Below are 15,595 nucleotides of genomic sequence, written 5' to 3'. Positions count from 1 at the left end.
AATATCATTTGTATTCTTCGGTACATTCCATTTAGAAGATACAGCCATTTTGTTCTGTACTCGCCTCTGGGATTTCTGGTCGACATATGCCCAGGTATTCATACCCCCAAAACTACTCCATCAAAATAATTAGCCAATTTAATAACTTAGCAACAAAATAAACAATGAAAGGAGAAATAACTAGATTAAATGAATACCTCTAATACTTGGAATGGACCACATAGTGCCTTCTGTCTCCTCCCAGATAAACGGAGTGCCGCATACAATTTCGAAAACGCGGCACCACCCCAGTCATACGTGGATACTACATCAAGATTTTCAAAAGCAGCTAACCATCCAGCATCAATATAGGTCTTTGCATTAGAAAAGAAAAAATGTCCCAAAACATACATGAAAAAGGCAATTGCTACTCTATGAGCAAGGGTGCTATCATTTTCAGCCCGCAACCAACTTGTCTTCGAAGAAATATGACCTTAAATATTTAATTGTAATTGAATTTGAAACCCACGACGGTGCTTTTGGACTGAACGTGACATCTTGGATATCCGGAAAGATATGCTCACGAACATGTTCAAATTGGTACTTCCCCGAATCATAAGGAACATCAGGCCCATCACCGATACTCAGTCCAGTCAACATGAGCCAATCTAGGGGGTGAATCCCATCTCACCAAATGGGAAGTGAAAAGTGTTTGTTGTATCCCAAAACCGCTCAGCAATATAATCAACCATTGAATGGTTGGTTTCGCTACATTGTATGTTCAGTAAATTTTGCCATCCCGCTTTTTCAATAATATATTTAGCTCTAGGACAGTGTTGTGAAATAGTTTGATAGTGATGAATTACCGATGCCAGAGATCCACGATGTTGATACTTCAATTTGTGCTCCCCTGTAAATGTGATGTCCAAGTAGCGTGCGGTTTATCATCTTGCAGTATAGGAAACCTCCCTAACCGGGGAATATCAACCTCCTTAATTTTACCAGTAGTGATTAAGTTATAATCCTCTTCGGCTACAAATTTTTGTTTCTTGTTCGTCTTCATGCGACCATTGAACCGCGCTGTGAATTTGTTCAACATCTATGCACACACAAGATAGATGCAATTACATTATTAAAAGACCAACCCTCATTATTTCATATTTTTATTAGTCCATCACCATTTATATTCCAAATACTATAAATCCTTAACACAAACTATATCAATTCCAAATTCTATAATTCTACGAACACAAATTAAATCGTCACCGATGCATTTCGAAAATCATTACAAGATTCCACAACCCAATTTAATCACTTCAAGATTCCATAAAAATCACTAAAAAATCAATTCCATACATATAAATTAGCTCTTCTACATATGTAACACATAAAATTTACATAACTACAATTTTTGGCATAACCACGTGAATTGTAAAAACACATATTAATCTATATAACCCACAAATTAAGTGTTGTACATATTTGACAAAATTTCATAAAATCTTTTAGCCTAATTCACATGAACATCAAAAATAAACCAAAAAACAACTAAAATTAATCACCTCAAAATTCAATAAAAAACAATACAAATTCAATTATTTTTAACCATATTCACATATGTACAAATCATCTCTTCTACATATATAACACACATAATCTACATAACTACCAATTTTTACAGTAGCCAAAATTTTTAAATCTATCTTCTATAACTGTTTTAAAATTTCTTTTAACTAAATTTACATAAGCAGCAAATATGGTTTTTTTCACATACATATTAATCTCTAAAATCATAAAACACACATACCCAATTATATTTAATCAATTTCATATTCATATTTATTCGTTAAAACCCAATTTTATATAAACTAATTTTAACAAATAAAACCCTAAATAAATTATACAACAATATGGATAAAACAAAAGAGATTAAGAAAAAAGAAACATACCTCTTTTGTAACCGGGATTCATCAAGTATCTCGTTTTTTTTTTCTCTTTTCCTGCTAGTTACTGTGATGTGTTGGTTTAGAAGTTGTGTTTGTGGGCGGTAGAAACAAAGAGGAGGTAGAAAAGAAAAGAAGAAAAGAAAAGAAAAGAAGAAGACGGAGAAGATTAGGGTAAAGGCCAAGTGAACACGTGGACTATACGTGGTGGTTTCTCTTTGTCTGGGATTTAATGCCACACGTGCTCGATACGTGTGTCAATACAAGTCGAACACTATACGTCCGCCTGACAAGAGGCGTTGATTATACGTCCGCCTGGATGAGGCGTTGATTATACGTACGCCTGCATGAGGCGTTGATTTACCCGTCCGCCACACCAGGCGTAGATTATACCTACGTCCCTTCTCCGAGCGTTAACTATATGTACACCCCACAACGAGCGTATTCTTTACCAACGCCCCACAACCAGCGTAAACTATATCTACGCCTCTTCGGGACGAAGATTATACGAACGCTCCACATGCAAGCGTAGATTATACATCCGCTCGACTAAATATACTCCATTGCCTTAACGTCACACTCCAGACTACTCTCAAATTTGATCGTTTGTTTTGGTCTTTGATCTTTGGTTATGATCGTACCATTGTGGACGCTCTAAGTGCTTATATAGACTTCGATGCTGTGCCTAGCGGGTATTTACCAAGGCCTATAATTTAGGAGGATTGATATGAAAGGGGGATATATATAGTCACCGGAGATCCGGCAGATGGAAATGAATCCTACCATTCCGAAACTAAAAATATTCATGTCAGCTGGGGTCCGTCACCAGTGGGGAAAAATTAAGAGCTCCACAAAATGGACAAGAAATGATTGATTAAGCGTGCTCAATTTTACGAATGTCACTGTAGCACCTTGGTAAAGTCGGACTCGTATAATCTGAATTGAAAACTCTTGGACACCAGATTCTTTATGGATTAAAACAAGAAATTACAGCATGCCCCATTCTGACATAGGGCTCTTATATGCAGATACTTTTCTTGGTACAACACCAAAAAGGTGGAAAATGATAGTAGTCGACGAAGCCAAATTTGGTCCGGTGATCGGACGCATCATAATGGGTGCGAATGTATGATTCGGACCGTTGTTAAAATTTGCAAGATCAACAAGGAAAAAAAAAGGATTTAAATTATACTGTACTTGATATGCTTTGGTAATATACATACAGTTTCAAATGACAAATACTAAAAAAGTTTATGAACTATCCCTAGAAGGACAGCAAAAAGAAATAACTGGATGAATTTTTAGATTATCTAGACTTGGAACTGCAATCAGTTTTTATACTGCTGCCATTGCTAGCGAAGAAATTAAGTTGACAGGATAAGTGAGTCCAGAACTTGACAGGCCCTATAATACCTACCCTCCATCTAGTTCTTGCATCGCCTTTCAGACTAAATGATACTTTATCCTGTTTCACTGATGCGACCATGTCTTCCCACGCATCCTGTTCTAATGGAATTGACATGGATGGAACAGCGTAAGCAAGATTGACCGAGGAGTTCTTAGGCAGGATGAACGGGTCAGCCCTTAATTCGGCAATCTTGAATCCATGGAAATTGAGGAGGAAACTTACATTGGAGAAGCTTGCATCTGCCTTCATGTTTTCATTCTCTGCCTTGATGTTTAGAGATATCTGGATGGTCACTTGTCCTGACTGATCGTAGCTTAGCCTGTCTAGAAAAGCGTAGTTGACACTCATAGAAGGGATTCTCGGTTTCATAATCATGTAGCCTGCGAATACGACGACCCCCGTGATTATCACCGCGATAGCTATGATCATGCAGATTGTTGCAGCGCACCAGACCCAAAGACGGGTGCGTCTTTCTGGTCCGAGAATTAGCCTTGGCATTGGACAGCGAATGTCCCGGAGTTGCTGCTAAAGATAACATTCGAATGATTTTTGTTTCGGTTTTCCAACTTTATGCTGGATGTTAGATTTCTGGAGGTTGGCAAGGGAAAGAAGTCTTTTAGGTACTGTGTTCATTGGTCTGTTAAGGAGGTTTTGGTTTTCGTATCTTCTTTGCCTTGTGTGTAAGAAAGATAATATATTCTCTTGCAAAATAGGTGTTTTGTCTAATGTTTATTACTACACTTTTACACTTTGTTATAAAGATAATACCAAACTTGAACCTTGAACACAATCTTTCATTTATCAGCAAAATATTATAGAATTTCATTCTTGATACGATTTATAATGACGTACGACATTTTTTCATTTATTAGCAAAAGAAAGAAACCAGAAAAGCGGACTTAGGTATGTTAAAGACATTCTTGTGGAGTTAACAGTCGTAGTTGAAGTTCTTAGGGATGAATTCATAAGGTTTATACCACGCGTAATTGAAGAAAAACGGACTTGTAATATCTCGACCACCACCGACCCTGCATTCAACATCAGGGCCACCAGGTAAAAAATCCAACGTTGCAGGGTGTATTGTTTCAGTGCTCTGAAAGTTGGTACAACCCACGACCAAGTCCAGTATGCGGCACTTGCAAGTGTGGTAAAACTTGACAACGTATTCGTCCACGCCTTGATGTGTTAAGCCAGTCTTTTGCTGTTCGATTTTTATGTCATCGAATGAACATTCTCCTGAACCTCTTTGGACGATGAACAAGAAGATGAAAATTGAACAAAACAATAAATTGATTTTGACTGCCATTTTTTTTCTGGTTGTTCACTTCTTTGTGTTTCTTTTTTTTCCTGACTTTAGTTCGAATTTATAAGAAGACAGAATTTACGTTATTTTCATGTACATTAAATGCAATAATATAAAATATTTTCATTCTTGTAATTTTAGAGATATCATATGTCCGGAAATCATGTGGTGTAATAAAATGAATATTATTTTTTTCTTATTACTGATAACATGATGTCACAGAAAAAGATTTTACCTGATATAAGTAGACATTTGCAAAACAACACAAAGAACAAAATTTATGAACTTGCAAAAAGGACCGTGAAAAGTAACAAAGGGTGGTAAAATATTTGGTTTCCATATGGAGCTACCACTAGTAGTATTGGAAAATCATCAGGAAGAGGCATTACACAGTTCGCAGTTAAAAGAAACTTTTACCTTCAAAGCCCAAGGATGGAAGCAATATACTGTTGGAAGTAGAAACTATAAGTTGAAGAAGACATTTTGAAACCAGGAAATTGGACCCCAAACATTCCAATCGGACTAGTTTGTGACAACAAGAAGGCGTTTGTTTTCTGCTGACTCAGACCGTTTGTTTTCTAATTTGAGTCAGATTCAGACAGTTGGTTTTTCAGTTTGAGTCGGATCTTCTCGTGAATCGAGCAAATGTGATCAGGGCATTGATAGCAATGTCTTTAGGCGTGGATTTGAAGTTATAGGAGGTCTCGCAACCAGTCGCCATTGTCATATAACAGCTTTGACATGTAAGTTTGGGAATGTAAATGGCAATTTCTCTCAAGGACAAAACTGCATTTGAGACGTTCCGCGCTCAAATGTTTAATGTCATAAGGCCAGTAACAGAGAACAAATCCTTAAAATAAATCAAAATACTGTTTATTGCATTCTAGGATATCATAATAAAAATATCATCACATCAGATATATAACTTTCTGATTTCAATCTTGGTACGATTTATAATTATGTATGCCCTTTCATTTATTAGCAAAAGAAAGAAATCAAAAAACAGACTTAGGTAGTTTTCCTACATAAACTATGTCAAAGACATTTTCGTTTAGTTACAGTGGTAGGTGAATCTCTTAGGGATGAATTCGTAAGGTTTATACCACGCGTAATTGAAGAGAAATGGAGCTGCTAGATCTCGACCACCACCGACCAAACACTCAGCATCAGGTAACAAGTCCAATGTTGCAGAGTCTATTGTTTCAGTGCTCTGAAAGTTACGACAATCCACAACCAAGTTCGTTACACTGCACTTGCAAACATGGTCGATCTTGACAAAGTATTCGTCTACGCCTTGGTATTTCAAGCCAGACTTTTCTTGTAAAATTTTTATATCATCCAGTACGCATTGTCCTGAACCTCTCTGGATGATGAACAAGAAGATGAAAATTGAACAAAACAATAGATTGATTTTGAGAGCCATTTTCAAAAGGTTGTTCTCCTTTTGGGTTTTTTTTTTTTTTTTTTTTTTTTTTTCTGATTTTGTCATGAAATAATTTATAAGAAGTTGAATTTAACGAGATTTTAATGTAGATTAAAAATGCAATAATATAAAATACTTGATTCTTTATATTATGCTTGATTATTTTTCTGACAAAAATAGTATTTTTTTTTGGTAACCTTAAGAGATGTCATTGGTCGGAGAATCATGAGGTGTAATAAAATGAGTAGGAGTATATTTTTTATTTTAGTTTTTTGCTTATTACCGGTAATAAGATGTCAAAGAAAAAGATTTTACTTGATATGCAAACAACACACAAAAATTTATGAACTTCCAAAGAGGACAGCGAAAAGTAATAAAAGGTGGTAAGTGTTTGGTTTCCAGATGAAGCTACTGCTAGGCAGTATTGGAAAATCATCGGGAAGAGGCATTACACAGTTTTTGCCGTTAAAAGAAACTTTTCAAGGAAAAGCCCATCCATTTCTCAGTGTAAATGACTTAACATCCTTGCCCAAAAGTATCTCGGTTGTCACATATCCTTCTTGATTCAGTTTGGCTTGCGGAAGCTCGCTGTTGTAGTGACCAATGCCCCAGAAAAGAGCTACCTTATCATACAAGGAATCGAATTCCATGAAAACAAAGAGTGATGTATGTATATACCAAATCATGCATCGTACACGTGGACGCTGATTAGAAGTCGCAGCTGGATATAAGCATACAACGGCGCACACCGAATCAGTTCTAAGTTAGCTTAGAATCTAAGCGGATGTCATTTTTGTAAATAACTAACATCCCTTTTCCTTATAAATAGGGGAAGATAAGGAAGAGAGAAGGGGGATTGGAAGGTGGAAGAAAGAGAGAGGAGTAAGAAACTCAATACCTCTGAAGAGAGGAATAATAGCTGGGTAGTATTAATACCTTCGTTCTATCTTCTACCTTCGTTTTACCTTCGTTTTACCTTTTGAACCTTCGTTATACCTTCGGAACCTTCGTTTTACCTTCGGAACCTTCGTTTTACCTTTGGAACCTTCGTTATACCTTCGTTACATCTTCGTTATACCTTCGTTATTGAAACTTTCACTGAACATCATCATCATTAATGGGGTTCATCACCCTTGTAACAGATAAAGATCATAATAAAACTCTTTTACCCTCCCGTGGATGTAGACACTCCGATGTCGAACCACGTAAATTATGGTTGTGTGAAACTATTGTTATTTATTTATTTAAATTCATCTTCTACTTGCTGTTTTATGGTTTAGAACTAGATCCAATGATCTTGTTCGTTTGGTTGTTGCTACTAGAATAATGGTAGTAACAATTTGGCGCTAGAAACAGGCTATAGGTAAAGAATTTATTCTACCTGTACAGATCTATTATCTTTTAACATTTTTATCAATTTCCTGAAATTTTTGATTTTTGATTGATACTGCTTTGTACTGTAAAGTGGGTTTTGTTCCCGATCTGTTTATTTTTTATTTTTCTATGAAATTTTCTCAATTGGGTTCTCACTAAAATCTCTCTGACGGGTGTTAGTGAAATTCTTCAAACGAATGTCTTCTTTGTTTCTTGAACTTCGGTCAAGAGTTTCTATTCAGCCAAATTTACATTTACATGAAATTAAATATGTCAATTGATTACATATGTGAAGAATGTTTTGCAGCACAAATTTTGATTTTGGTTAAAATAGAAAACTAAGTTTTGAACTGAACTTCTTACGTTGTCTTTGTCTTATTTGAAAAAGTGATTCAATGAACTGTAGCGCTTTATAATGTTTTCTCCAAAAGTATGAGCCATAGTTCTGTTGTTTTTTATCCCAACTCCATTTATTTTTCGAAATCCCTATGGTTTTCATGATTGGATGAGTGAAATTTCTCCGTTGATTTCGAACCTTTAGCTTTCGATTATTAACTAATCAAATTTGGGATTGAGCCATCTTTATATAGCCAAGCTAACTACCTAATGATTATTTAAGTTTTGTGATTGTACGATAAACAGATCTCTCATTAGAAAAGGTTTGTAGGAGCAGACTAATCAGTACCAGCCGAGACTATGACGATGATAGCTACATTCCCATAATATGATGATGTACCTTCCCGACGTGAAGACCAACTCATTAGGAGGTAGGGACCAGCAGTTCAAGTACAAAGCTCACCCACAGTACAAATCCAATGATGCAGTTCCTACGATGATAGGCGGCCCTGCGAGGATATTCCTTACACTCCGATACAGATCAACTCAAATTATCACTAGCAGCAGGAGCAACGATGATAAGTCAAAGTCTCTCGTTAGAAAAGCTATGCAAGCTAATCAGTACCAGCGAAGACTCAGCTTCAACTGGAGAAAACTAAAGCCGTTGCTGACTCACCGGTGTTGCTGCCGCAATATGAGGACAATCAGGTGCAGACTAGCTCAGTTAAAGATGCCGACCAAATGAGGAGTGATGCTAATCCCACTAATCCGCCAACGATGATACGAAGTTTAATATGGATGATCCAAGTGAACCCGAAGTCCAACAACTCGTATAAGTTGAATACACAGGCTACCTGAAATACAAAGTCACCAAAATATGCAGTTGACATGCAAATAGAACGAAGTATACAAGCTGATATCGTGATACATTTACTTTAATGGATTCAGTCAGTCCAAGTTTCCGTGTTCATTCTCTATGCAGGTTTGTGACTCACAACAAATACCCGTCATTGTGGAAAGATATAGCTAAGCCACCATGAAGCCAAGACATCGTCACTGCTGCTGCAAATTTGGAGCTGTAAAAGCCAACGTGCAGAAATGTTGTAATATGAACCAAGTATGACTCGACGTACGAGCAACTTGCAATTATCCGAAGCCTGCGGCGCCGATGATATAGATGCTTCGTACATGCTAACCGCCGATGATGCTTCTACAAACAAGACGAGACTGCAAAGCTAGATGAAGAAGCCAAGGCCAACCAGGATGACAAAAAATGCAAGAAGACCGATGATATAAATCCTCATGCAGACAAATCAAAGTCAGCCGATGAGACAAGGTTATGCGCAGATGAACCAAAGTTGGAGGCCAACGATGACGATGGTGCAGAGTCGTGCGAAAACGAAGCCCAGTTTTGGTCCGAAGATGTAGTCCTAGTCTGACAACGCAGGCTTGGTTTGAATATGCAATCCCGATCATCCACTCGATACAAATTCAAACGACGAAGGTGGTACAAGGTCTTGCAGTGATGGTCCAAAGTCGGTTGTGGATGACGAAGGCATTCAAAGCTTGGTCCGTGCACATATAAGTCCCTCTACGTAACCCAAGCCTAGCACAGCTCAAGTCCGACGACGATGTTGGCGCAAACTATAACAATGAAACAAAGACTGATGCCGAAGATACGAGTCTTGCCGTGATGTCTCAATTCCAATGACGAAGAGACAAAGCCTCGCCACGATGATCCAAGGCCGAAAATGAAGAGCCAAAATACGAAGATGATGGACCAAAGCTGGATGACGTCACTAATGACAAAGGTGTGAGCAAACCGACGATGCTGATAACGATGATACAAATACCGAAGACAAAGAGGCAAGGGCTGGTGCCGATGAAGCAAAGTCCCGGGACGATCAAGCCAAGCAAAAAGACCCTTTGTTTCAATTCTGATTTTATGTAGGTACATAATCTCTGAGGAGGAGTATCATTACATCCAAAAGGTAGTACAATGAAGACGTACAAGTCACCTGACATTCAAGCTGCTCACATCAACCAACATCCCGCTGGCGATCCAAGTGCAGGGTCCTGACACAAAGGATTAGTTACCAACCAAAGGCCACCCGATGGTGCAAGCAAGTTCAAAGACAGAAGTATCTATAGAACAAATCTGATGACGTTGATAACCCCGATGACGCAGCTTCGGTCCCTTCCTTGGACAATAGCTACGATCCCCTAATCCGATGATGTAGCTTCCAAGCAAGATAGATCGCCAAGCTAAAAGAACCGGAGTACGACTAAAAGAAGTTGCAGTTCAAGTAATCTTCGAAAGTTACTGTCATGCCATGCTGTTCAAACCCTATATTGGAATGCACAAGATATCCTAAAATCTAAAGTTCAGTTTGTGGAGTCATTCGAAGTCTTCATATGGCGATTACAAAGCGCATGCAGCTTAGCTCAGCTCCGATTTCCCAGCTAGCTTCCGTCCGACCCAATGTTGCAGTACAGCCGCTATGCAAATTCTGGGAACGATGATACAAAATCCGAAGAACAAATCCAACGATGGTGGTGTGAAATTTTGTTACTAACGATCAAAACTGGTGCAACACCAAACGAAGATTCATGGTCCGACGACAATGATCTGTGAAAACGAAGAGCTAGAGTCTTGTTACAATATCCAAAGTTCATCGACGCAAAGCTGAAGATCACCAAGCTATGATAGTGAAGAACCACTCGAGAGAAGTCACAATTCCAACTCAAAATCAACTTATTTTTTCTCCATTTTTAGGCAAGTAGATGATACGGCTGGATTGAGTACCTTCCAGAGCAACAAGACACCAAGCTAAATGTTGCAATTCAAGATAAAAACGACCTGAAGCCGCTGCCTAGTGTTGTTGCTGAGATGTAAGAATAATCAAATGCGGACACAGTCTTCACAAAGGATGAAAAGAAGCAATGTTGTGTATATACAGTAAAGCTACGGAGGAAGTCAGTTCATGAAGATGGCTTCCAAGCAAGATAGATGGCTCCAATCCTCCATTCCGATAATGCAAATTTGTTGTAGATCCAGCTGCTCAATAATGACACAATCTTCACAAAGTTCAGAAGGACGCGCAGATTACAAAAAGTTCTGAATAACCGGACAATATCTCTTCCGGCGGCCATAGATACTCACCTAGGCGAAGGGAGCATCTGTCTGCGTGTAAAGCAACACCAACAACACCCTAAAGGACGAAGCTAAGCTTCAAAACACAAAGCTTCAAAACACGAAGCTAAGGACGAATCTTCAAAACACGAAGCTTCAAAACGCGTCATCATAATTAACGAAGCTTCAAAACACGAAGCTAAGGACGAAGCTAAGCTTCAAAACACGAAGCTTCAAAACACGAAGCTAAGGACGAATCTTCAAAACACGAAGCTTCAAAACGCGTCATCATAATTAACGAAGCTTCAAAACACGAAGCTAAGGACGAATCTAAGCTTCAAAACACGAATCTAAGGACGAAGCTTCAACACACGAAGCTAAGGACGAAGCTTCAAAACACGAAGTTTCAAAACACGAAGCTAAGGACGAAGATTCAAAACACGAAGCTAAGGACGAAGCTTCAAAACGCGTCATCATAATTAACGAAGCTTCAAAACATGAAGCTAAGTACGAAGCTTCAAAATACGAAGCTGATGACAAAACCTTCAAATTACGAAGCTAATGACGAAAGCTTTGTATCAGTACGATAGACTTGCCTTACATTAAGCATCAATGCTTAGTATGATATGAGAGTTGATGCTTCATTGTTTATAAGAATGATTCTTATACTTCCATTCATATGCAAAGTACGACAATCATGACAGTATATATATACTTTGTCGTACTATATATACTTCCTCAGACTGTCGTAGTTTACATGATTTGAGAATTTTGTGGGAGACCTCACATGCCCAAAGCTCATATGTAGGAGAAGATGAAGTAACCACGGATGCAGTGTAAACTCCCAAGTTCTTTTCGGTTTTTATGTGTAGGTACTTGATTTATAAGATGTAGACTCATCACACCCAAGCCGAAGCAAGGATGAAAAGGCACAACAAGGATGAGAAAAGTTCATCAGCGCCATCAACAGTGTGTGAGTTTGTTCAATTTGCAGCAGTTAGCAAAGTAGCTAGCATCTGCTCAACTAGGGGACGCAGCTGAAGGCGCACCACCACTGACCATTACAAGGCTCAATTCTGGAATAATTAAAGGATGCAATTCAAGCCCAACAATGCCAAATTTGTATATAGAAATACATATCCACACACCCCAGCGGCGCGAAGACAACTATTGTCCCAATCACAAGGGGTACACATATAGCATAAGCCTTGCAACCATTGACAGCAGCGGGGCGATTACTTTTGCTTTCACAAGCTTCGGCAACCAGCTTCCAAAACCAAAACGGGGCATACATCACACCCAACAAAAGAGTTTGCAAATATTTAGACTCCTTGCATCTTGTTTATATTAACATACATTGTTATATGCATTTGATACATTTCAATTCTGAATAATGCATACATTCCCATAAATTGGATACGTTTTTGGATACTAATGCATATAATGGAGAACCGGGGCAAGCACCACCGGTCTCATATCTTCATACTGGGTAAAGCGTTCACACGTAATCTCTCCGGACTCCCCCATAAGCGTCTATGAGTGTACGACCAGGGGGAAGGCTTCCATAAGAAAGAGATGCCCAACATGACATGCCTTTGGCAGCTCAGCGGAACGGGTGTTTGCAAAACATTCAGTTTTACACCACGTCTCCGGGAGATTTTCAACCCCCACCGTTCGGTAATCTCCTGGCCCGAGATTGGCCAACGGGGTGACAGGTTCAAACACTCATCTTACCTCAGCGACAATGGATTTACGATTCCCCACAATGCAGGGGCAAAATCAAACCATACAAATACTTGAATAAATTTGTTACTGCTCATAAGATGAATTTACCTTATTTATTATAATACAAAAAACTGATACGAAATGTTGTCCACTTACATTTTTGTGCCAGATAAATTTGAGTAATCCTACGAGGTCCTGTGACCCCAAATAATACGGTGCTATGAAGTAAAAGTTGTCGACGCTACGATGTATAGGTTGTTGCTGCTCAACCGGCCTCACAAAGCATTTTCAACTTGAAGCATGCAACGGACAAGCACCAAGCCGGGTATTGAAAATGTCAAATGCCAAATACCAACAAAGAACAAGCCACGAAGAGTGCTTGTACCAGTACGATAAGAGTACAGAACCTTTCGACAAGGAGCGGCCGAAGGAAACAACAACCGAAGCATGAACGATTATGGTGAGAGGAATTTTTCTTAAGGATCGCTTATCATCGACCCTCAAGAAAAGGGGCAAATTGTATATACCAAATCATGCATCGTACACGTGGACGCTGATTAGAAGTCGCAGCTGGATATAAGCATACAACGGCGCACACCGAATCAGTTCTAAGTTAGCTTAAAATCTAAGCGGATGTCATTTTTGTAAATAACTAACATCCCTTTTCCTTATAAATAGGGGAAGATAAGGAAGAGAGAAGGGGGATTGGAAGGTGGAAGAAAGAGAGAGGAGTAAGAAACTCAATACCTCTGAAGAGAGGAATAATAGCTGGGTAGTATTAATACCTTCGTTCTATCTTCTACCTTCGTTTTACCTTCGTTTTACCTTTTGAACCTTCGGAACCTTCGTTTTACCTTCGTTATACCTTCGGAACCTTCGTTTTACCTTCGTTATACCTTCGGAACCTTCGTTATACCTTCGTTACATCTTCGTTATACCTTCGTTATTGAAACTTTCACTGAACATCATCATCATTAATGGGGTTCATCACCCTTGTAACAGATAAAGATCATAATAAAACTCTTTTACCCCCCCGTGGATGTAGACACTCCGATGTCGAACCACGTAAATTATGGTTGTGTGAAACTATTGTTATTTATTTATTTAAATTCATCTTCTACTTGCTGTTTTATGGTTTAGAACTAGATCCAATGATCTTGTTCGTTTGGTTGTTGCTACTAGAATAATGGTAGTAACAATGTATTCTAAAGTCTGTCTATATAGAACCTGGAATGGTGTAGTCTAAAGATTGATTACCTTCAAAGCCCAAAGATGGAAGCAATGTACTGTTGAAGCTATAAGTTGAAGGAGACATTTTGAAACCAGGATGTTGCACCAATACATTCCAATCGGAATAGCTTGTGCCAAATTTATAGTTTGTTACAGTAAGTTTTACCCTCCAATAACCATCATAGTTCCTCATTACATGCCAGTGGACCCGAATCGGGCACATGTGATCAGTGCATTGTAGTAAGTTGTTGTTACTGTCCAGATCACTGGATGGGAAGCCATTACTGCATCAATCAATGCATCGTGTCTTACATTTTTATTGCAGTGTTTAAAATACACAAAGACTTTACTATAACCTAAAGATACAGGTAGCGGGAGCCTGCACCATTGTCGGCAGCAAGTCTACATGTACAGCTGCAGCGGGGACACGGAGTGATAGTAGGATTGTAAAATGTAGAGAGAGAAACACAACAAACCGGAGCCTTGTTAGCTATGAAGGAAGAGTAAGTACATGTTGCTTTCCAAGTCCCTGCAATGCTCACTTGATTTCAGCCAGTATCTGAGGCAGGGTCTCAAGTAATATGCATCCAGGTCAGATTGAGCCTGTTCAGGCTAAAACTAGCTATGAGTGCTTATCCTATAATACAATGGGACTGTACTTACTGAAAACTTGCATTTCTCTTCTACCATCATTGTCTAGATAAACGGTGGGGTCGGTGTCTCCAAATGCTCCGCAGGTGTAACCAGGTCCGGGAGCCATTAAAGTGAGATTCCGAGGCATATGACCAGAAGAATTTCCCTCCAAATTGCCAACTACTATTTCAAAACTAGAAAAGGATTTTGAAGAATCAATTGCCCATGCAGAAAGAAGTCCTCCATGACAACAATTCTCTGATCTTTCTTCTGCTTTAGCATCTTCCATTAAATCAGCGATGGTTGGATTTTTTCTTGCATGAATGTGGAATCATTTGATTCTTGAAAGCTGAACAATTGCCTTGTTGTGTTGCAAAAGCACCAACCATTGACCATATTATTTCACCTTTGGGCCACGATCATCCTAGTGCCCAACCTGGCTTCTCCACATGGCGATACTGGTAGTAGTTCTGGATAGTCACTCTTGCCTGCATTGTTCACCATAACTCTGTATATAATCATATATTGAGGTAACATAAATCTCTTCTTAACAAGCCTGTTAGTTGTGAATCTTGTGATGTTTTCAGTTAAAAATTGTCAGAGAGTAGGGTGACTTATTTCGACAAATATCAGTCGGTCACAAAGTACAAAGTATTGAATAAAATCTTCAAAAACTAGCTGAAGTAACTCAAAGAAGATACCAAGCCTAACCATATAGCCATCTGATGTCCATTTATGTATGTCGAAAGTAACAGTAATATTCCCATGCGGATCTAAAGAGTCGTAACAATCCGTGAAAGAAAAATCAGTGCAAGTCAGCAATTAGAAACTGATACTTCTTTCAAAATAACCAAAAATTATCAAGTCTAACTTATCACCTGCCTGATTGCACACAACTGCCAACAAAAGTATTGCTACAGCAACTAAAGGAAGATTAACTGCCATTAGAGGAGAGACAAGTTGCGTTTTAGATATGAGACTGAACTAAGCAAATCCAGGAGAAGGGCAATTGAAAAATGCATCAAAAAGGTGATTTATTATAAACTGTAAAGAAAAATTGATTAAGACAAAACAGAAGCCTTGGAGAATCAGAAAGTATATGAGAAAG

At 38.6% G+C, this 15,595-nt stretch overlaps 1 protein-coding gene and 1 pseudogene across 2 annotated transcripts; both read right to left on the bottom strand.

Moving 5' to 3' along the window:
- Nucleotides 1-3,100: 3,100 nt before the first annotated feature.
- On the bottom strand, nucleotides 3,101-3,898 carry LOC113286046. 2 transcript variants are annotated; one of them, XR_003329076.1, is made up of 2 exons: nucleotides 3,553-3,898; nucleotides 3,101-3,428 (listed from the first exon to the last, which is right to left on the bottom strand). XR_003329076.1 is itself a non-coding variant. In XM_026534765.1 (2 exons), exons 1-2 carry the CDS (start codon nucleotides 3,826-3,828, stop codon nucleotides 3,229-3,231), a joined length of 471 nt encoding a protein of 156 aa, XP_026390550.1. In that variant the 5' UTR covers nucleotides 3,829-3,898; the 3' UTR covers nucleotides 3,101-3,228. The 2 variants fall into 2 exon arrangements, 1 of the variants encoding a protein (XP_026390550.1); XM_026534765.1 differs by having other exon boundaries at nucleotides 3,101-3,423.
- Nucleotides 3,899-6,397: 2,499 nt separating this feature from the next.
- On the bottom strand, nucleotides 6,398-15,432 carry LOC113291309 (annotated as a pseudogene).
- Between the last annotated feature and the right edge of the window lie 163 nt (nucleotides 15,433-15,595).

This window comes from Papaver somniferum, chromosome 6 (assembly GCF_003573695.1).
Source record: "Papaver somniferum cultivar HN1 chromosome 6, ASM357369v1, whole genome shotgun sequence".
Taxonomy (NCBI): domain Eukaryota; kingdom Viridiplantae; phylum Streptophyta; class Magnoliopsida; order Ranunculales; family Papaveraceae; genus Papaver; species Papaver somniferum.
Note: the sequence above shows the minus strand (reverse complement) of the source record. Positions and strands in the feature narration are given on the sequence as shown.